The sequence below is a fragment of the Podarcis erhardii genome (assembly GCF_964252035.2).
Source record: "Podarcis erhardii genome assembly, chromosome: 10".
NCBI lineage: Eukaryota > Metazoa > Chordata > Lepidosauria > Squamata > Lacertidae > Podarcis > Podarcis erhardii.
Window position 1 is genome coordinate 1,944,186 of NC_138500.1, and position 22,942 is coordinate 1,967,127.

General features: G+C 48.6%; 2 protein-coding genes across 4 annotated transcripts in view; one reads left to right on the top strand and one right to left on the bottom strand.

Annotated features, from left to right (window-relative positions):
- Window positions 1-5,886, bottom strand: part of NCAPH2 (non-SMC condensin II complex subunit H2) — a 33,474-nt gene extending 27,588 nt beyond the window's left edge. For 2 of the 3 annotated variants that reach the window (XM_081879906.1, XM_081879904.1), the window contains exons 1-4: window positions 5,776-5,886; window positions 2,385-2,586; window positions 1,371-1,472; window positions 1,195-1,250 (exon numbers count right to left, since the gene is read on the bottom strand). In XM_081879906.1, coding sequence (XP_081736032.1) covers window positions 1,195-1,250; window positions 1,371-1,472; window positions 2,385-2,507 — 281 coding nt within the window. In that variant the 5' untranslated portion in view covers window positions 2,508-2,586; window positions 5,776-5,886. The remainder of the gene's footprint in view (window positions 1-1,194; window positions 1,251-1,370; window positions 1,473-2,384; window positions 2,587-5,775) is intronic. The other variant, XM_081879905.1, reaches the window with a different exon arrangement.
- A 211-nt stretch (window positions 5,887-6,097) lies between these two features.
- Window positions 6,098-22,942, top strand: part of LMF2 (lipase maturation factor 2) — a 35,988-nt gene continuing 19,143 nt past the window's right edge. The window contains exons 1-5 of the mRNA XM_081879812.1: window positions 6,098-6,233; window positions 10,642-10,895; window positions 16,626-16,654; window positions 19,549-19,745; window positions 21,839-22,017. Coding sequence (XP_081735938.1) covers window positions 6,134-6,233; window positions 10,642-10,895; window positions 16,626-16,654; window positions 19,549-19,745; window positions 21,839-22,017 — 759 coding nt within the window. The 5' untranslated portion in view covers window positions 6,098-6,133. The remainder of the gene's footprint in view (window positions 6,234-10,641; window positions 10,896-16,625; window positions 16,655-19,548; window positions 19,746-21,838; window positions 22,018-22,942) is intronic.

Here is a 22,942-nt window from a genome sequence, read left to right on the forward strand (position 1 = left end):
GGAAAATTTAATAAATATTATTTAAAAATGAATCCCTCTCTTTTTCAAGCAACTGAAAGTCCCCCCGAAGAGTGCCATTTCAGAATCCAGGTTACCAGGCAATACTACAGTCAAGGTTCGCTGGCTATAGGGCAGAGTCAGATGTGGAGCCACTGCAGAAAAGGCCCTGTTCTTGTGTTGCGACTGTCCAGACCTCTCGAGGAGGAACACGAAGGAGGGCCTCAGAAGATGATCTCAGGGACCGGGAAGGTTCATATAGGAAGAGGCGGTCCTTGAGGTATTGCGGTCCCGAGTCTTTGGTACCACAGAACTTTCTGGCTACTTATTGCTATAGTAATGACTGGTTGGATGCAGCCAGAAAAATAAGCCAGTGTAAAATTCTTTGCACTGATCATTTCTATCTACAAATGGTGGGATGGGTGGGTTTCGGAGTACATAGACAAATGTGGTTTTATGTCAGGAGAACAGCACCTCTCCTTGCAAGCAAGGAAGCTAGCACGTCAGGGGAGCTGTGTTTCTGGAATTGTTCTTATAATAAAACACACAGAGAGGAATGGTGGAAACACCTAGCCCCACAGTCCTAACACGAGGCAACAGGAAACGAGCAGGCGAAAGACATGCCAACTTAAGACAAATGAAGCAAACATGTGGAAGCAGCGAAACAAAATTGCTCCTTCACGATATGAGGACATAAACTTAGAGCTCTCTCAATGCCAGAAAACTTCCAGAAAAGGAAGCTATTCAGCTCCACTAACCAAATTTTTGCTGCCAATATTAGAAAAAAGTACACCTGACAACTTAAAAAATTTGTCTAAAGTTAAAAACAATGGAGAGAGACAAAGCTATCTTGGCAATACAACCTCTGATCGCGAACACCTCCGTTTTGGAACGTTTCGGTTCCCAAACGTCAAAAACCTGGAAGTAAAGGCTCCGGTTTTCGAATGTTTTTCGGAAGCCGAATGTCTGACGCAGCTTCCGCATGAGTGCGGGAAGCTCTTGCAACCAATCGGAAGCTGCACCTCGGTTGTTGAACAGGCTTCTGGAACGGATTATGTTTGACAACCGAGGTTTGACTAACTAAGTCAAAGGCACAATGGGCAGAGGAAGGTGAGGGATTCCAGGACAGAAATATGAAGAGCTCTAGCCACTCCGGAAGTGAAAATCTTCCCTCCCCTCAAAGAAAGTTCAACTAACTTCTTATTGGAAATGAAATCAAGTGCCTGGAAGACCAGTGAGTAGAGAGATTCCACCTGAAAAAAAGAGAAAAAAGGCAACAGGTTTAGAGGCAAGTATGGAAGTTTGCTAAGCCAAACAATTTTGTTGCAGTTCCATGGTCCATCTAGTTTGAGCATTCTTGACAGCCACCTCACCTTCTTACTGTAGATGCAGGCAGAACCTTGAATCAGCATTGCTGCTTCTGTAAAGTTCATGGTGGTTCTGCCATTATCAAATGAAATGCAGATCTGCGCCAGCTGCAGGATTAAAAAAATAAATACATGAGGTGACAAGAGAATACAGGAATAATAGATTCTGTTTTGGCAAACTAATTCTAACAGACAGCAAGAGCTTTGTTTGATTTTGTTCTTCAATCATATCACCATCAAAAAGCAACTAAGGGTACTGCTTATAACCCAATTTAACAGACATGTTGCATCTCCCAGAGCTTGCTTCCCTGAAACTTTGCTTCTCGCAGGGAGGGAACTGCCAGAAGGCCCTCAGTGCTGGACCTCAGTATCGGGTAGAACGATGGGGGTGGAGACGCTCCTTCAGGTATACTGGACCGAGGCTGTTTAGGGCTTTCAAGGTCAGCACCAACACTTTGAATTGTGCTTGGAAATGTACTGGAAGCCAATGTAGGTCTTTCAGGACTGGTGTTATGTGGTCTCGGCGGCCACTCCCAGCCCCCAGTCTAGCTGCCACATTCTGGATTAACTGCAGTTTCCGAGTCACCTTCAAAGGTAGCCCCACATAGAGCACATTGCAGTAGTCCAAGCGGGAGATAACCAGAGCATGCACCACTCTGGCAAGACAGGCTGCGGACAGGTAGGGTCTCATCCTGCGTACCAGACGGAGCTGGTAGACAACTGCCCACAGAAGACAGGCTCTACTCCTCCTTTAAAGCCCTGCCCATAATAATAATAATAACAACAACAACAACAACAACAACAACAACAACAACAACAACAATAATAATTTATCATTTGTACCCTGCCCATCTGGCTGGGCTTCCCCAGCCACTCTGGGCGGTTTCCAGCAAAGATTAAAAATAGGAGACTTTCACTCTGCAGAGGCAGAGACACCATAGGTAGAATGAGATTCCCGTGCCAAAGCAACTCCCTGCACACATGGTCTCCCCCAAGGCAGGAGCAAATGGAGGCACTTACCTCCTCCAGGTACTCCCCCAGCTGAGCTGCCACATCCACCGCCCAGTTTGCAGTGAGGTCCCTTATCGGCTTGAGGAAGTGCACGAAACGCGACTCCACGTCCTCCATGGCAGCAAATCCCATCCAGAACAGACCCACACTCCAGGGGTTTAATGCATCTTAGGCATGAAGGTTCAGGTCCTGCCCGCTGTTCAAAGACCTGCTGTTCAGATAACAAATAACCAAAATAAAGGAGAGCGCGACTTGCATAATCCCAGCCATTAAGAACTGGAGCCAGTGTGGTACAGTGGTTACAGCAGAGCTTTCCAAACTTCCTGCGTTGGCGACATGCTTTTTAGATATGCGCCATTTCACAACAAAGTAATTCAGCTTTACTAGTAAACCAGAGTTTGAGCTAACCCCTTTCCAGTTATGGAAGGAGTGGCAGGGAGTGTTTGAGCAACACACCTGCACACTAACACACAGTTTGGAAAGCTCTGGGTTAGAGTGTAGGGACTATGACCTTCTGGAAGACCAGGGTTCAAACCCACCCTCAGCTATGAAACCCACTGGGTACCCTTGGGCCTGTCACTGCCTAACCTACCCCACAGGGTTGTTGTGAGGATTGAATGAGGGAAAGAACCAGTTCTGCCACCTTGAGCTCCTTGGAGAAAAAGGCGGTGTACAAATGCAATAAATAGACCACCACTTCTCCAATATAGGAGGCTGTAACACAGCCTAACTTCTCCCTCTCCACAGTGATGCTGCCAGGACAGGGGGTTGGTGCAAAAGGTTTGGGTCCCAACTCAGGAGACTTAGCAGATTTTGAGTGGGGAGATCCCATAAGATTATTCAATCCAGCATCTCAATTGAGCTAAATGCATTAAATGCCCCTGCAAGGCACCCACTAATTTTGCAGAGCTCAAAGGGCAAAGAGGTGTGGGGGGGGGGAGTCAGGGCTCCACACCTTGGCAAAACCAAGCAGCCTGGCTTCAGAACCCTAGGTCTTGTTTTCTACCCCATGCTGAAGACTCCCTCTTTACCCATTTATCATCAATTTACATATCAACTTTTACATGTGTCCCAAGGCGATTTGCAAACATGCTACATAAACACATGAAATAATGTTTTAAAAAAATATTTCTGTCCTAGAAGGGAAATTTTCACACATTACTTAAAAAGACAAGAAAATGAATTGGACTCCTTGGCAGGTTTTGAATAAACATACACAAATTTCTTGATTGTTAACATAGTAGATAGATAATATAAGGATTTATACAATTTTACAGTATGCAGAGAACAATATGAGTTGAGAAATCAGAGGGAGGAGCTGAGAGAGGTCTCGGAGGAGGAGGGAGGCAGGGTTTGATGGGGAGGTGAAATGGGGGGGGGGAATAATGAGATGTTTTGATATTTGATATTGTTTTGTTGAAATTGTTATTATTATTTTTAAAAAATATTTCTGTCCTGCTGGACAAGCTTGCAGAATCTACTATCACTTATCAATTCATGAACCACCTGTTCCATGTGTCTCAAGGCAATTTCCAAACACACCACAGGAAAGGCGTGTGTTTTAAGGGCGCGCCTCTTTCTTCCAATCGTAAACCATTCCTGTTCTCTCCCCTTCCCCAGACATCTTTATTGACAGTTCAAAAGTACATAATTATATGTGCACTAAACATGGTGAGATGTAAATAAGAGAGATAAATATAAAAAGAGAAACAGCCCCTGTGTAGAAGGGAGAAAAAGCACACCAAACTTTTACAGAGTTGCTATCCTGTTCTTTGCATGCGCTTCCCGTGTGCCTCTTAGAAATTATGATTATCAGGCAGTACATAAATTCCTGAAACAAAGCAACTGTTTTCACTCCTGTCTCCACCCCATATTTTTACACTGCTGCCAAATGCATCCTACTGTTACTATGTTTATTGTTAATTATCTGCTCTTCCCCTGGGCAGGTGGCCACAATTAAAACACATACCGTACAATTAAAACACATTATAAGTAGAGCTTCAATTAGAGTCACGGGAATAAGGCGGGCTGGGAGGGGAGCAGTAAGAGAGTCCTAAGAGCTCCTCTGAAGAGCTTGTGCACCAGAGGCGCCAAATGAAGGGAATCAATCAACCAATCAATTAAAGGAACAAATCTTTTGGAGTCAGGAAGGTCGTTTCCTTCTGGTTTTAATGCTATATCTAGGTGGCTTGGGGGGGTGTTGCTTTAGGTTGCCCTGGGCAAGATAAAAGCGGGTCACAAATTCAGCGAATGAATAATTCATTGGTGGATTGGTGGACTGAACGACCGAATGCATGAAGGGAAGCAACAATCAAATGAATTAGTAAAGGGAATGAAAACACGGAGTATTTATGTTTTTCCCCCTAATACCGAGAACCACCCCATGAACCTAGGATGAAGGGGCGGTGTCAGTGGCAGATTTACGTATAAGCTAAACAAGCTATAGCTTAGGGCCCCACTCTCTTGGGGGCCCCAAAAAATTAAAGGGGAAAAAACACTGGATGTACATTTCCAAAATGTAAGCTAAATGAACCTTTTCTAAAGGAACTTTTGTTATTGCCAAATGCCCTTGTTTTTGTATTATCAAGTTTGTTATGAATTAAAAATCATTTTAAGTTAGAGCTTAATAATTATTTCAATATTAGTATACTTAGTTATATTTCATTATTATTATACTTAATTATATTGTAGTTCAGCAATTACTTTGATAAAATATGTCTTTTGTGATGTGCGAATAGCTTGAGATACCTATGAGGTCCATCAACTACCATCTAGCATATATTCAACCCAAAAAACAGTGACCATTTGTTGTTGACAAAGGGCAGCTGGACATATCAAGGGCCCCATGACCTTTAGGAGCTGAGGGCCTCATCAAACCTAAACCCTGGGCAGTGTGAAAATTTAACGCCTCCTTACAACAACGACTGAATGAACAAATTAATTTGATTCTGAACTGCCATTAATTTGATTCTGAATTGATTTTAGAATGCATTTTGATTGACTGTGATTTTATGTAAATGGTGCTATTTTTCCTGTTAGCCGCTCTGAGCCCGGCTTTGGTTGGGGAGGGCGGGATAGAAATAACATTTTATTATTATTATTATTATTATTATTATTAGATAAATAAAATATTTAAAAGCTAAGCAACGCACCGAGGAATGAAGGAAGGGAATAAACGAAGAAGCAAATGAGACCCGCGAATACTTAAACGAAGGGGGGAAATGAGAGGGGGGGGGGAGTGGGCGGCGGCGGCGGCGGCGGTCTCCTGAGCATGTGCAGAGTGCAATGGGCCTCAGCTCCGCCTCCCGCCCTTGGAGGGGGTGGTCCTACCGGCGCGGTTGCTATGGAGAGCGGGAGACCCCCCCCCGCTCCCGCCCCCCCTCCTCTCCCCCGGACTCACCCTCCGCTCCCTCGCGCGCCGCTCCCAACGCTCCGCCAATTCGTCTTTCCCGCCCGTCGCGGGGCAGTGACGCCATCGAAGCCGCGCCGCGGTGACGCGATCCCCCGGCGACGCCTCCTCCGACGCCTCCTCCTCCTCTTTAAGCGCAGGCCCCGCCCCCGGCTCCGCCCTCCTGCTCCTCCTCCTCCCCCGCGCCCCGCCTGGGCGCTGGCGTTCTAACCGCGCCCCTTCGCGGCGCCTGAGCCAATCAGCTCTCCGGCCGGGGCGTTCTGAGCCCGCCCCCTGGCGAAGTGGGCTACATTGTAGCGAGTCGCCAGCGCAGGCTGCTTCTTTCGCCGCCGCCGCCGCCGCCGCCGCCATGGGAGCCGAGCCGCCCCGCCTGGCCCGCCAGCTGTTCCTGCGGGGCTTGGCCGCCGTCTACGTCGCCGCCTTCGCCTCGCTCTACGTCCAGGTCCCCGGTGAGCGCGGCGCCGAGAAGGGTCTCCCTTCCCCGGGCCCTGCTGCTGCTGCTGCTGCTGCGCCAGGCTCGCCTCCCTCCCGGGGGCCGGTGAGGGCCCCGCGGGCCGGAGAGAGGAAGGAGGCCGCCGGGGAAGAGGGCCAGGGTTTGTGCTAAGGGCCGCGAGGGAGAAGCGGGAGGGGGGCCTGGAGCCGAGCCGTTGCACTCTGCACGCGCTCAGGTGCCCTCTTGCTCTCCTGCACGGGAAGCGGCATTTTGGGGCGGGCGGGGGGGGTTCCGCTGGGTCTGCACGAAATGTGGGTAGCAGCTCTCGGGGGGCGAGCGCGTGGCGTGTGGGTTCGGGGGTCCTCGGAAACCGGGCCTCTTTGCCTTGCAGCGGGTCGGACTGGATGACCTTTGGGGGTCCCTTCGGACTCTTAGCATTTTGTGATGCTGAGGATTCTAGGCGTTGCAAGCTGGGGGCTGCAGGTGAGGCCGGAGGGAAGCATGCACGGAACCCTGCGTGTGTGTGAGAGAGAGAGAGAGGGAGGGAGACGTGGCTGTCGGCTTGGGCCTGGAAGGACCGGGATGGATGCTGGCAACTTCGGAGGAGCTGGCCTGGACAGCGGAATCGGGTCTGTGCAGGGCGGCCCTCTGGCTGGTGGAGGCGGGACGAAACCGCCAGCTCCGCTTCCCCGGGAGCAGCTTGGTACAAAGCAGGGGTCTCCAACCTGGGGCCCTCCAGATGTTGGAGACTGCAACTTCCTCCATACCTGACTCTTAACCGTGTTGACAGGGGCAAACTTTGGTGATGTGGTAAAACTGCTGGAATCATAGTCCAAAACAGCTAGAGGGCACTGGGTGAACCCTTTATTCATGTTTGTCCTGTTATTCCTCCTGTAGGAGCACAGGGTGATTATGCAACACCGTGGAAATATACCCTAACATTGCTAACAGATTTATTTAGGGCAGGGGTGGGAAACCTGGGACTCTCCAGATGTTGATGATGGGAACTGGAGGAGAACAACATCTGGAGTGCTACAGGTTCCCCACCCCTGGCCTAGAATTCTGGTCTTGATCCAAGGTGGGTTGCAGCAGGTGTATGAACCCTGTGCAAGTACATGGTGACAGATTAAGGGGTCCCCAAATCCGTGTTTGGGTTAGAAGGGGGTCTTGAGTCTGCAAAGGTGGGATCTGAGTCCTCTTCAGCTAAAGGGGTCCATGGCCTGGCCCCCTTCCTCACAAGGCCCTGTTGCTGGAAACCACGCCAGAGGAGAGGGTCAAATCCTGCTTGCGGGTGTCCTGTCGGGGAACCTGGGCTTGGTGGGCCAGTGGCCTGATCCAGCAGCTAGACTCTTCCAATTGAACCTCCAGGCCAGCGGCAGTCTATCCAACTTCTTGGCTCCGTGGGGCTACGGGATGCTGGGGTAGACGGACTGTCGGCCTAATCCTGCAGGTCTCCTCTCATTGTCCCATCCACCCTAAAGAACCCCCCCTTACCTTCTCCCCCACCCAAATCCTGCCCCTTCTCAGCAAGTCCCGGCTGTGGAACGGAGCCCACTGCCCTCAAACACCCCCTTTCTCCAGGGCCGGATATCCTATGGAACTTTCCCCTCCCTCTGCTGCGCCCCTCCCTCTCCTTTCCACGTAACACGTGGCATCCACATTGCAATAGTGCAAGCTCGGTGCAGGATATTTTTTTGGGGGGGGGAGAGGCTGTCAGTGCATGCGGCTTGCAGTCAGCTCTTGCACACCTTTTATTTTTGCCGGGCAATGCCTCCCACCTCGCCCAGACTGTCCTGCCTGCAGCTACTGTCAGAGCCGAACCCCCCCCCCCCCCCGCCACCCTCCTGGTTTCTCTTCCCCTTTTCTGCAAGTTTCCTGCCAGCCTTTCCTTCCCCTCCGGCTTCTGGGCCCTCCGCCAAGGGCCTCTCATGCTTCCAAATCCAGCTCTTAATCTCCTTATGGCTGGAGGCTGTGCTGAAAATCAAGCCCAGGGTCCTGTTCAGCTGGGGGAAATTCCCCCCTTGCAGCCCAAAGCCGTCCTTTGGCTTTCCTTGCCCCCCCCTTGCGCACTCAGGAAAATCTCCCAGTTGTCCCTCCGGGGCCCACTGGTGAGTTGGGGTCTTCCTCTGCAGGTGGTGGGTTGAGCGGACGAGACCCAGAATGGGTCCAGCGGTCAAGAAGGCAGTTTCTGCAGAGGGATGTGTGGGGCAGGTGGGGCTCAACCACCTGGGGTGGGAGCCCATTGAGGAGAAGGAGAATTCAGGTCCTAAGCCTCTGTTTGCCTTGCAGGACATTGTTAGGAGAAAATAATACTAATGATAAATGATAATAATAAATAATAATAATTTTTATTTATACCTCGCCCCTCCTGCTTCAAAAACCGGGCTCAGGGCGGCTAACGACAAATTTAAAACACTTAATTGTAGAAGCAGCATAAAATACAATATAAAAACAAGAATAACGATGAAATTCAAAAATCAATTAGAAAAGGGTCATGCGCAAAGTCTACACAAATCCGGAGTCCCTAAGACTGCTGCATGGTGCCTTGTACACCTCCTTACAGCATCTTCTGCAGCCAGACCTATCGTTCTCCTTTCCTTTGGACCCTGTCAGCCAGGTCCAGAGGGGGTTTCTTGTCCTTTCGGCAGCCCCAGACCTCCAGGCACACAGCCCAGGCTCGCTCCCCGGGGAGGTGGGTCACTTTGATGCTTCTAACACAACAGTTTGTTTGTTTGTTTGTTTTTAAAATAATATTTATTACTTTTTCCAACAATTTAAACACTACAAAAAAGAAAAACAATACAACACCAACACACTAAACCAACAAAACAAACACAACTCAAAACACATCAAATAATTTCGATATCTTGTGTTTCATTCACTTATTTCCGCGACCTCCTCACGCCCAAAAAACAAACACAACAGTTTGGCTCCACCCTCGGAGGTGCACTCCATTGTCTTTTGAGACGACAACAACTGTCCTTCACAGCGAGGTGGGCACCTCCACACATATTTTGGGGGGCATGGCACCATTGCAGCAGGGGAAGGGTTGTAGCTTAGGGGGTGGGACACTTGCTTCAGACCCTGTCTCCCTGAAGGAGCGTCCCCACCCCCATCGTCCAGCCCAGACACAGAGGTCCAGCGCTGAGGGCCTTCTGGTGGTTCCCTCCCTGCGAGAAGCGAGGTTGCAGGGAACCAGGCAGAGGACTTTCTCGGTGGTGGCGCCCTCCCTATGTAACACCCTCCTGTCAGATGTCAAGGAAATAAACAACTATCTGACTTTTAGAAGACATCTGAAGGGAGCCCTGTTTAGGGAAGTTTATGTTTGATGTTTTTCATCTCCGCCAAGCTAAGCAGTTGGCTCCTTACCTCTCTCTCCCTGACCTAGTCACTGTGATCCACGCGACGGTCATCTCCAGACTGGATTATTGTAACTCGCTCTACGTGGGGCTGCCCTTGAGACTGACCCAGAAACTCCAGCGGGTGCAGAATGCCGCAGCGAGACTCCTTACGGGATCCTCGCTGCGAGATCACATTCACTCGGTGCTATACCAGCTGCACTGGCTTCTGGTGAAGTACAGGGTCAGGTTTAAGGTGCTGGTTTTAACCTATAAAGCCCAGTATGCCTAGGAACCTCATTCCTACGGGACCGCCTCTCCTGGTATTGGAGTTCCTGGGCCACAGGGAGCTTAGGCTGGCCTCAACCAGAGCCAGGGCTTTTTTGGCGGTGGCCCCGATCTGGTGGAACGCTCTGTCCCAAGAGACTAGGGCCCTGTGGGACTTGACATCTTTCTGCAGGGCCTGCAAGACAGAGCTGTTCCACCAGGCCTTTGGCCAAGGCCCAGCTTGACCCCCTCCTTTGGTAATCCTCATAGAACTCTTGCCCAATGGTTGCCATTAATTTGATTTTGAATTGATTTTAGAATGAATTGGTTTAGAATGCATTTCAATTGATTGATTATGATTTTATGCAAACCGCATTGCTTTTATTGTTGTTGGCCGCTCTGAGCCCGGCTTCAGCTGGGGAGGGTGGGATATAAATAAAATTTTATTGTTATTATTATTAATTGCCCAGTGGCTTGGGCAACCCAGTCAGATGGGTGGCATGTATATAATAAATTATTATTGTGCTGAAAGCCCTGGGTTCAGTCCCTAAAAGTATCTCCAGCTGGGAGAGACCCTGCGTCTGATCCCGCAGAGTGTTGCTGCCAGTCCGTGCCAACAACTCTGAGTTAAACTGACCAGTGATGTTGGGTCTGCCAGGCTAGATAGTGTTTTGCAGGGATGGGCATCATAGTTCAAAGCACTGGGAGGGCGCCGAATTGGGGACGGCTGGGGTCGGAGGTGCCGTGCCCCCTATGAGCGGGATGAAGTCTTGCCTGTGTCCGCTGCCGCCAACAACTCCTGCTTCGACCTCCTCGCAGGCCTCTACGGGAAGGATGGCATCTTGCCCGCCCGCAAGGTGCTTCGCTTCACTGGCAAGGGCTTCTGGGAGCAGCTGCGCGACTCGCCCACCCTGCTGTGGCTGGGGCCACGCCTGGGCCTGGACACGGAGCAGGGCCTGGAGCTACTCTGCCTGCTGGGGACACTGCTCTCCTTCGGGGCCCTGATCCTGGAGCCTCTGCGAGACAGCCTGGTCTTCCTGGCCCTTTGGGCGTTCTACCTCTCTGTTTATCAGGTATGATGGGGCGGCAAGTGGTACGTGGCCTTGGGGGGGGTGGCAGCAGTAGGGGGCAGAAAGCATGATTTAGCACCTCCTTACTGGTGCTTTGCGGGGAGGGGGGTGTCCTTGGAAGCCCAAATATAAACCGTAAAAGAGCCAAGGTGACTTGGATACCTTTCAGAGGCAGTTTTATTCACTCATCAGCTCTTTAAAAACCCACCCCACCTCTTGTCAGCCAAGCTGCGTTAATGCCCCCCCCCCAGCAGCGGAGCCTTTTCTTCCATGACTCCTCATGTGCAAACCCTCGCCCCGGGAGCTCAGAGGGGCCGCTGCTTACTTTGGGGGGGGGGGAATTAGGCCCTCGAAGAGCAAATCTCTTCCTTGCTGGGGGTGTCTTTGTATTGGAAATAAATGCCTCTGTATTCTTAATCGTTGCACATCGTTTTGCTCGGCGCATGCCTATATTTTCTGCCCAAGAGTTCAAGGCAGTTGGCAGTGTGCAGCACTGAAAAAGACTTAAGAGGGCCAAGGCGAAACCCATTGCCTGCCGTTCTGTGCTGTTGGCAAATGCAATTTAGCTTGACTGGACAGAGCCCACTTGAGTGTAAAATCTTGATTCTCAGCAGCCTTTAGGGTCTCTTGGGTGGGAAGCCAGGGTATTAAATGGTTTAATCCAGCAGCTGTCAAAAATCCCCGTGTTGCGTAAACTCACCCCCCGTGCCCCTTCTCCTCCAGTATGAATAGCATTATTCGGGATAGCAGGTTGCATGACCCACATGATAGCTCAGTAAAATAGCATTCCTATCTGGGGAAGGTGAGGTATTAATAACTACATAACAGTAATCAGTAAAATTCAAAACAATTGCACGTTTATTCAAAATCCAGTTAAAATTATGTGGCTTAAATCAATGCAATGGGTGAACTTGATCCGGTGACATCAGCTTTTACGCTTCCAGTGCCCCCTTCTTGCCCCCTTGCTCTTAGCCCCCCCCCACCCCCGGCCAGGTAATCTCACTGCCGCCCCCCTCTGTGGGTAGTACCACCCACTATGGGAGCCGCTGCTTTAAGTCAGCGGAATAACACACAAGTTAAGTGAGCCCCCGCAATATTTTGTGTGGGGTTTGAATTGTTCCAGCTTGGCTGTGTCGTGAAATGTGCTCCCTTTGCCTTCTGCGCCGTCATCCCCACCCCCCCCCACCCCCCGCTTGGCTAGGTCAGCTGGCAAACCTTTTGCCAGCTGACACAGAAGAAAAAAAACGGAGCGAGAATTTCGTAGTGCGTTGTTCCAAGATCGGGATGACTTGGAGCGAAGGAGGGAGGCTGGCTTTGACCCCCAAACAGGAGGCAAGGGGCTTCAGATGAGGAGCAAGCCCTGAGTCACTGTTCATCCAGAGTTTTGGGTACCACTTCAGATGTTCCTGGGTTCTTCCCTAAGGTCAGGGGCGAGTCACAGCGTGGAGAGGGATTCCCTTGCTTTTAAAGCATCTCAGAGTGACATGCCAGTCTCCTCCGCCAGGCTCTCTGCTCCCTCCTTCCTTTTAAGGCTGTGTTTGAACACAGAGGATTCCAGCGGACAGACAAAACTCTGACCTAGATCTGGGGAGGGGTGGGTCGTTTCAGGAATCCTCCCGCGACCAGAATTGTTGCTTGTTGTCGCATCTCCCTCTGGGCACAGACTCTCTGTTCTGTGTTGCGCCCTATTGATCCAGCCCCCCGCCCCAGATGTCTTCCACGTCCCGGTTGATGGGAGGGAGAATCTCTGGGAGAGCTTTGGAGAGGTTGAGAATTTAGAAGGTTAGGAAAAGGGCCGCCAGAATTACCAAAGGGATGCAGGCGACTCCCCTGTGCAGTTTTGGTGGGTTTTTATCTTAAAGGCGATGGGATAGAAAGCTTATAAAATTATTCTGGGGGTGGAGAAAGCGGATAGACAAAGGCTTTTTCTCCTCCATAACACTGGAGCTCATGAACATCAAAAAAAGTGGGAAGATCCAGGTCAGAGAAAAGAAAGTTCCTTTTAGTTAAACTGTGGAACTCCCTGCCACAGGAAGCATCAATGGCTTTAAAAGAGATTGAGACATATTCATGGAGGAGTAGACGGCTGTCGGTGGCTGCTAGCCAGGATGGCCCATGCTCTGCCCTCCTCAGTCGGAGGCAGGAATGCTCCTGAATGCCCTTTCTGGGAAACACAGGAGAAGAGTGTGGTTTCATGCTTGAATCCTGCTTCTGGGTTTCCCGGCAGGCACCTGGTCGGCCAGTGTGAGCAGTGCCGGATTTGCATATAAGCTAAGCAAGCTATAGCTTAGGGGTCCCTCTCTCTTGGAGGGCCCCCCCAAAAAATTAAAGGAAAAAAACCTGAATGTACATTTCCAAAATATAAGATAACAAACAAATAAAATAAAACCTACATGCAGCAACCATGTTTTGTGTTGTGTTGGCTCCTATGATGTAAGTCATGGGCCCCGCCTGCTAGCCTGCTCCCTCAAATATCCCTGGTTTGATCCTTTCTATATATAGGGTGTCTACATTCTGCTCTTTGTCACTATTAGTAGTGCAAGTAGATAAATAGATCAGTGCCAGATTTATGTATAAGCTAATCAAGCTATAGCTTAGGGCCCCACTCTCTTGGGGGCCCCAAAAAAATTTAAAGGAAAAAAAAACCTGGATGTACAGTCACACCTCGGGTTAAATTTGCTTCAAGTTGAGTGTTTTCGAGTTGCGCTCCGCGGCAACCCGGAAGTAACGGAGCGCATTACTTCCGGGTTTCGCCGCTTGCGCATGCACAGACGCTCAAAATGACGTCACGCGCATGTGCAGATGTGCCGTCGCTAGGTACGTTTATCTCTAGATGCGAACGGGGCTCCGGAACGGATCCCATTCGTATCTAGAGGTACCACTGTACTTTTCCAAAATATAAGATAAAAAACAAATAAAATAAAACCTACATACAGCAATGGTGTTTTGTGTTGTGTAGGCTCCTATGGTGCAAGTCATGGGCCCCGCCTGCTAGCCTGCTCCCTAAAATATCCCTGGTTTGCTCCTTTCTATATATAGGGTGCCGGCATTCTGCATGGACTGGTTGCAACATGTGCAAATGGCTTGAGATACCTATGAGGTCCATCAATGACCATATAGCATATATTCCACACAAAAAACAGCGAGCATTTGTTGTTGACAAAGGAGAGCTGGACATATCAAGGGCCCCATGACCTTCAGTAGCTGAGGGCCTCATCAAATTTAGACCCAGTCCTGAGTGTGAGACCAGGATTAATCCCCAAATCGTGAATCCTTTGCTCAAAGTTGGCAGCCGCTGGGTTGATCCCGAGAGCTTGACGTCCTCTGAAAAAGGAGCCAGGCCTGCACTCTCCCTCCTTCCTCCCGGGTTCCTCTTCCCACGCCATTGTGCTGTCACGAGTTGACAGCCCCCGGGACCTCCTGGCGGGTTGGGCAGGCGGTGGAGCGGCTCTGGACCCGAGCCCGTGGCAAGGGAGCTGGGTTCAGCGCCAGGAATCTGCAGCCGGCCCTCCTCCTCCTCCTCCTCTGTCTTGGCTCCCTCCCTGCGTGGGGGCGGGCGAGGCACAGGTCCAGTTGGCGGGCCATGCAGCCCTCTGCGGGAAGATCCTGGTGGAGATTTCACCGGGGGAGGGGGGGGAGTTGCATGCAGCATTGGGGGAAACCCAAACCTGCACAGCTTCGCAGGGAGCGGGCATGCACAACGCGCTTGCCACGTGCATCCCTCTTCTTATTTATTCTCAGTTGGATCTATTGCCCATCATTCACCCTAAGGTCTCAGGGAGGGTCAAAGCAATCTATTGGAGTGGTTTCCAAAGTGGGAACTAGTGCCCCCAAGAGGGGGCAATGGGATTATTGGGGAGGTGCTAGGGGGCAGCAGAGGAGCTCAGGAGTATTATTTTTGAAATTTGTAAAAGGTAAAGGGACCCCTGACCATTAGGCCCAGTCATGGCCGACTCTGGGGTTGCGGCGCTCATCTCGCTTTACTGGCCGAGGGAGCCGGCGTCCAGCTTCCGGGTCATGTGGCCAGCAGGACTAAGCTGCTTCTGGCAAACCAGAGCAGCGCACGGAAACGCCGTTTACCTTCCCGCCGGAGTGGTACCTATTTATCTACTTGCACATTGACGTGATTTGGAACTGCTAGGTGGGCAGGAGCAGGGACCGAGCAACGGGAGCTCAACCCGTCGCAGGGATTTGAACTGCCAACCTTCTGATCGGCAGGTCCTAGGCTCTGTGGTTTAACCCACAGCGCCACCCGCGTCCCATATTCTGAAATTTGTATACGGCCCTAAATTAAATTAAATTAAATTTGTATGCTGCCCTACTTTTTGTATGCTGAATCCTAAATTTGTATGCCACTAAAATCACAATACACAAAATACATAATAAAAACGGCAACCCAATAATATCCCTCTCCCCAGCATATTTTTAAAGGACATGGGGAGTAAAGGACTATTAGACTTTGAAAAGCAGGAATCGCCAGATTGAATTCGTCAGATTGGCAGAATTCATTAAACCAAACCATTTTTAGCTGGGTTTCGAAGAAAGGTGCAACTCGCTGTTCCTGCTTTGAATTTCATGGTGCTATTTATTGAAGCTGAAGCAGATGACGGAACCACGAGGCTGGTGTAAAATGCGCAAAGAAAAGTTTCATTACCACTACACAAAACTACAAACGCAGAGCGTGTGGGTGTTCTCTTTCTGCAGGCAGATTCGAACTACAACTTCTTCATCCTTTATAAATATTGCCATCTGTCTAATCAGCCTAGAAAACCACACCCAGAACTCACAGGAAAAAGTCCTTAAAGTTCTCTGCACCCTTTTACTGTTTCTTAACCTAACACTATTGTCATCCTCAGTGGGTCGTGCAAATCGCTCTTCTGAATGATGCCTTTTTTAAAAAAATTAAAAAATTGGGCAGGGGGGGGTCTGGGGATGAGTTTAGGGAACCAAGCGGGCGTAGCCGCAAATGGGTTTGGGAAGCACTGACTTAAAATAGAATCAGTTTAACAGATTGCAGTCGCAAGAATAGGAATATTCAGAAGTACCGTATTTTTCGCTCTATAAGATGCACCAGACCACAAGACGCACCTAGTTTTTGGAGGAGGAAAACAAGAAAAAAAATATTCTGAATCTCAGAAGCCAGAACAGCAAGAGGGATTGCTGTGCAGTGAAAGCAGCGATCCCTCTTGCTGTTCTGGCTTCTGGGATAGCTGCACAGCCTGCATTTGCTCCATAAGACGCACACACATTTCCCCTTACTTTTTAGGAGGGGGAAAGTGAGTCTTATAGAGCAAAAAATATGGTATTCAACTCGGGTAAACTGGCACATCTTTGGCAGTTGTTGAAAAGTGCTTGGTGACAGTTCTTCTGTGGGGAGGGAGTCCCACAGCATAGGCACCCTCTGGGCTGCCTCCACCCAAACCTCTGCGGACGGGAAGTGGGGGGGGGGGTCCACCAAAAGGGTCCCCTTTGCCGATTTCAGCACAGACAAGGGTCTGTAGAGAAGCAGGCGAAGCTTCAGATATTTGGAGCGTCCTGAGCCTTTTAGGGGCGTGGCGCTAGTGGCCACTGAAATCTGCAAGCAGCTGTATGTGAAAACCGTGAGATTTGCCAGGGTGTTTTTTTTTGCCAGCGGTGCTACAGCCGGGATGTGGGTGCAAAGAAAATAATTAGTCTAGATGGAGTGGGTCTGAACCCCGTTTGATGTGTGCTCTCCCCTTTCTCTCCCCACAGGTCGGACAGGTCTTCCTGTATTTCCAGTGGTAAGTGGCCCATTAAATAATAATAATAATAATAATAATAATAATAATAATAATAATGATAATAAATATTTATACCCTGCCCATCTGGCTGCGATTCCACTCTGGGCAGCTCCCAACAGAATATTAAAAACACAATAAAACATTAAACATCCAGACTTTGGGTGTGGTGCTTCCTTCTTTCTCTGACCTGCCGGGGACGGCAGGCTGCAAATAACATCCTGTAATACCTAGGCTGTGGTGTGTGTGTGTGTGTGTTGAATGTCCTCTGCTCTCAGCCTTCCGTTTAAAAAAATAGGGGATTAAAGAGGACGGAGAATTCACTCAACGCCCCTTAACTTCAGCCACAACTGTTGTTTGCCTAAACTGGGGGACGGAACCTTGAGACCACGGATGGCTAAAATCTGGGACAGGGGATGCCTGGTTAAGCTTTCCTACATGTTGAGGAGCAGAGAGGGCAGGCAGCTCTGCAAAGGGGGCCGTGGCGTCACTGTGCGTCAGAAGCTGAGCAACAGGATGTAGCCCCTGGGCTCTGCGCCTCCCGGCTTCATCCTGCAAGCTTGCCGTCATTTGTTTGGAAGCAGAATCTGGCATTTTGGTGGTGAGGAGGACAGAATTTATATTTTTAAAATTTTTCTGTTGCGAACCGCCCTGAGATCGACGGTTATAGGGTGGTGTACAGGTTTAATAAGTACAGCAGTAACTCGGAAGTCAAACGGAATCTGTTCCGGAAGTCCGTTCGACTTTGCAAAACGTTCGGGTGCCAAGGCACACCTTCTGATCAGTTGCAGGAAGTTCCACGTCGGACGTTCAGGTTCCCAAGAACGTTCGGAAACCGGAAAAGTCACCTCTGGTTTTTGATCATTTGGGAGTTGAAACGTTCGACTCCCAAGGCATTTGAAAACCAAGGTACGGCTGTAATGAAATAATAATAATAGATTAAATATTTGTTATTAAGTTTTACAATTTGATATTCAACACAATCATTATTGTCACAAAAATAATGTATAAATCAACACAATCATTATTGTCACAAAAATAATGTATAAATCCCTATCTCCCCTTCCCCCCGCCCCCTGTGCCTTCCCTCAACTTCCTCTTCTGGTTCTTTGAATATTTGCTTCTCCCTGTTTTAGTTTTACCTTAATTTTGTAATCTTTTAGTTAAATATTATCGTAATCTTACCATTTTTGTGCCGTATTTTTTCGTATTACGTCTTACCCTTTATTATTTCCCCATTATCACCTCTTAACTTTTATGCTTGTTTTCTTAATTGGAAGTGTTTACTCAAACGCTGCTAGCGCGTCCATTTCTTTACAATGTTTCTGTAAGTACAACGTAAAGAGTTCCCAGTCCTTTTTGAAGTCTCTATGGTCCTTGTCTCTTAGTTTTCCAGTTAGTTTTGCCATTTCAGCAGGGACGTCTTTAGCAGATGCGGCGCCGGGGTGCAAATATCTGCCCAGCTCCCCCAAATTACGACGGATAGTGTTGGGGTGGCCGTAGCTGCTCACTGCCAGCCATGGCGGGGTGGGCGCAACTCTCCCCCATGCAGTTGCGGGAGAGCGATCCCCACAGAGGCATGGGAGTGAAGTTACACCCCTCCCAAGCCTCCTCGGGAGGAGAGCGATTCTCGCAGAGGCTTGGAAAGGAAGCTGCGGGCCCGCCAGCCTTATGATTGGCGGGGCGCAGCTGGCAGGCGTGCAGGGAAAGGGGAGGCCGCCGGCAAAGCCACGTGGCTCCTCCACTTTCTGGGGCGCCCCTGAGAGGCTGGCATGCTGGCGCGACACACCACTAAGCCCTGTGGGAAAGACGGCTCTGCATTTCCGCCTACGCCATCAGTTTTCCTTGCCATTCTTCTTTGGTTGGTACAGTGGATGCTCAGCTTGTGAACGTGGTCCGTGCAGGGTGCAAGTTCGCAACCCGCAGTGTCGCATCTGTGAATGCACAGGTTGCGATTCGGCGCTTCTGCGCATGTGAAAGCACGGTTTTGCGCTTCTGTGCATGTGCCGGAACCCGAAAGTAACCCGTTCCAGTACTTCCGGGTTTTGGCGTGTCCGTAACCTGAAAAAACGCAACCTGAAGCGTCTGGAAGCCCTGGTATGACTGTACCTTGTCGTCTTTCCATCTTTGGGCTATTAACTTTCTAGCCGCTGTTGTGGCATACATAAATAGTCTTTTCCACTTTTGGCAAGTCTTGGCCTGTAATACCTAGGCTTCTGGTCTTTTAACAAAAGTTGTCTTAAACATTCTATAATAAATGTGTGTCTGTGTGAAGGGCGGCATCCCAGAGCTGGTGGCCTGCCCTGATTTCTCCCCCAACCTCCCCGTATCTTTCTTTTCTTTTTTTTTTAATAGATTTTTATTAAAATATTAATGGTTACAAAAAAGAAAAATTAAAAAAGACATAAACAGAAAAAAGAAAAACATACAAAACAATACCAGCACACAAGATAGAAGGGGAAAAAAGAAAATCCTAACCTTCACATAACTTTCTTTCCTTTACTTATTTCCTTGACCTCCTCACGCCTCCCTTTTTTGTTTTCTAATTCAATTAAGTATTTCAGCAATCTGAAATACTTTGTTTTTATCCTGATGATTTATCTTAATATACTAAGTTTTACATTCTCTTCTTTCACTAAATAACAATCCATTTTTACTTAAACCTTTATATCATTTCTGCTAAAAACCACATACCTTCATTCCAACATCCTTCTAGCATTCCTTAATTTTACAATATTTATGTAAGTAAACTTTAAATTTCTCCCAGTCTTCTTCCACCGACTCTTCACCTTGGTCTCGGATTCTGCCAGTCATTTCCGCCAATTCCATATAGTCCATTACCTTCGCCTGCCATTCTTCCTGGGTGGGTAAACCTTGTGTCTTCCTCCCCCTCCCAGGGACAGCCTCTTGCTGGAGACGGGCTTCCTGGCGGTCCTGGTGGCCCCGCTGCACCTGCTCAAATGGCGCACGACGGCCTGGCGGCCCCACGACGGGGTGACCTTTTGGCTGTTGCGCTGGCTGCTCTTCCGCCTCATGTTCGCCTCGGGGGTGGTGAAGCTGACCAGCCGCTGCCCCACCTGGTGGGGGCTCACAGGTCAGTGGGGAACTCGCGGAAAAAGGGGTCGCGGCAGCGAAACGAAGAGGCAAGGCCTGGATTTGAAAGCCGTAGGGCTATAAAGTCAGGGAGGGGCAGTAAACCTTGAACGGCTCTTGTTTGTGGGAATGTTAAGGATAGTCAGAAAGGATATATTGAATAAGTACAGTGGTACCGTGCAAGACGAATGCCTCGTAAGACGAAAAACTCGCAAGACGAAAGAGTTTTTCGTTTTTTGAGTTGCTTCGCAAGACGAATTTCCCTATGGGCTTGCTTCGCAAGACGAAAACGTCTGGCAAGTTTGTTTCCTTTTTCTTAAAACCGTTAATACACAGGGTGCATTCAGGGGGTGCAGTTGCGACTTGACTTCGAGGAGAAGCTCATAGCACGAGGTGTGGTAGCCTTTTTTGAGGTTTTTAAAGACTTTGGTGATTTTTTAAGCTTTTCCAAAATCCGTGCTTCGCAAGACGAAAAATTCGCAAGACGAAAAAACTCGCAGAACGAATTAATTTCGTCTTGCGAGGTACCACTGTATTATCCTTCCTTCACTCACGCGAGTGAAATGATGAGGCAGAGCAAATTCCCCTCAATATACCATATTTTTTGCCCTATAGGGCACACCAGCCCATAGAGCGCACCTAGTTTTTTTTTTGGGGGGGGGGGAATAAAGAAAAAAAATTATTTCCCGACCCCAGCCCCCAGAACAGGCTGCTATCCGCAAGCCTTGGGAGCCCGGTGGGAACTCCCACGGGCTCCCAAGGCTTGCGGAGAGCTTCCTGAAGCCGGGAGAGCAAGAGGGGTCGGTGCGCACCGACCCCTCTCGCTCTCCAGGCTTCAGTGAAAGCCTGCATTCACCCCATAGGACGCACACACATTTCCCCTTCATTTTTGGAGGGGAAAAAGTGCGTCCTATACGGCATAAAATACGGTAGCTGAAAGCTAGTTTGCAGATTTGTTTGAATCTCCTAGTTAAGATTATTTCTTGGTGTCCCCTTTAATCGCTCTTAAAAGAATAAAGACATAAGAGTCTTTCTGAGTAAGGTAACAGAAGGTTTACTCCCATTTCATTTCCCGATTTGATCCCTGAAAGGCAGGCTTTACATAGTAGTTACAGAAAGAAACTGAGCTTCTCACGTGGAGGCTGGACCCGTGTGCTGCTGGCTGAGAGCCGGCAGACAGCAAAATCACATTTAGATAAGAAAATGGTGGCAGGAGAGCATCAGGCAGCAAAAGAACAGCTTAGTTTCAATCATCGAGCAGAAGTCAGAAGTCAGTGATGGAGCAAAAACTAGGACAGGGCCCTGTTTTGATGTATTCACCTTCATCCGCTATTTTTTAAAGGGTCGTGCAAGTTTGAAGACTTTTGGATAAATGTATCCTGTTATTTTCTATGTTTCTCAGAGATGACAACTACGTGTGGGTAGATCAACGTGTATCTTGAGCTTTTCTGTGCGTTTTCTATGAACTTACTGGTTTCTGATCCATAACTGACTTCTGACTTGCTCAATGATTGAAACTAAGACCTTCACGTTGAATCTATGGACTAACCTGAACTTGTCTCTACTCATAAACTCTTATCTCTAATTCTGTAACGAATTATTGTGTTATACATGTCTTCATCAGTTTGAGTTTGTAATCTCTGTTAGAGTTTGTAGTCCTTGTCAGAATACATACTTATGAACGGATCGGTTTTTGTCAAAATTGACTTTTGATTAGCAAGTAGGGACCACTCCCATTACTGAAACTTACATTGGCCTGAGTTCCTGAGTTTTCTTGGTATATTTAATAACAAGAACTCCAACTTATTTAACGTTAGCAAAAGAACAGCAACAAGAAAGAGACAAAAACTAGAAATCAAGGCTGAGAAATTGGCTGCGTGACCCGACTCTTATGTCGAGTCAGCAAGATCCATGTCCATCTCCCAGGTCACATGCCGTGAAACAGGATGTCCCCCTAATTGTGCCCATTCTAGGGAAAGAAGGAATGTTGCATTTGACTGGTCCAATGGATTACATCCCAGAATCTCCTTTCCTGCCATCTGAATCTCTCGTTCTGGATCCTTTTATGCATCCCAAAACCACTTGTCTCCCCAGCTTTAACCTACCACTATGAGACCCAGTGCATCCCCACGCCGGCTTCGTGGTTCGCCCACCAGCTGCCAGTCTGGTTCCAGAAGTTCAGCGTGGTGGCCACTTACGTCATCGAGATAGCCATCCCGGCGCTCTTCTTCGCTCCTCTGCGACGGCTCCGCCTCTTTGCCTTCTACAGCCAGGTATCCGCAGGCAACCTCATTCATTCATTCATTCATTGAATTTATATGCCGCCCTAGAATGTTAATGACGTTGGAATGAAACAAAGTGGTTCTAGTAATTAGGCAAAACAAGAATGTGTAAGAATGGATTGATATTAGACGAAAAATTGAAGTTATAATAGGTGAGGATAAATAATTAAGGGTAAACAAAGAGGGTATGGATTTGCTGAACAAATTTTTAAATGGAATACGAAAATGGGAGGTGTGAGGAAGTCATGAAAATAAGTAAATGAGTGGTATGATATTAGAAAGAGGGATTTTTATATTCTTTTTTTATTTGTGTGTATTTTTTCTCTCTTTTCTTTTTATGTCGTTTTTGGTTTTTGTTTTGTAACCTTTTTCTTGTTGAAAACTTAATAAATATTATTAATATATATATATATATATATTTGCTTTCGTAGATTTTCACGGGTACAGGAATGCAGGTTTTGGTGTCCTCGGGTGTCTTCCCGTGTAAAAGTTGGGGTGTCTAGGCGACGTTTCGACGAGGTCTCACTCGTCATCTTCAGGCTGGTGCTTTCGGCTTCTTGTTACTGGAACAGAGCAGGATCTCAGTGTTTGAGTTCCTATAAATACTGTAGAGGGGGTGTGGTGTATAGCCTCCAATGTTCTGGGCAGAGAGGAAGTTCCCAGGCTAGTGTGCCTTTTCTTCTTTTGTTCCTTAATTACTTGAGAGATATCTTGAGTGATTTCTTGAGTGATATCCTGAGTACCACTTAGGTGGGTCATTAGGTGTGGATTAGTTGTTAAAGTCTTTGTGTCTTGACCTCTTGAACTTTGTGAAGAGTTTTCCTGAGAAGATGGCTGTACTGTACTTAGTTGTGCTCTGGCTTGGCTTCGTGTATAGGGGCGAGCTGTGGTTTTGTGGCTTGTGTCAGCCAGATCT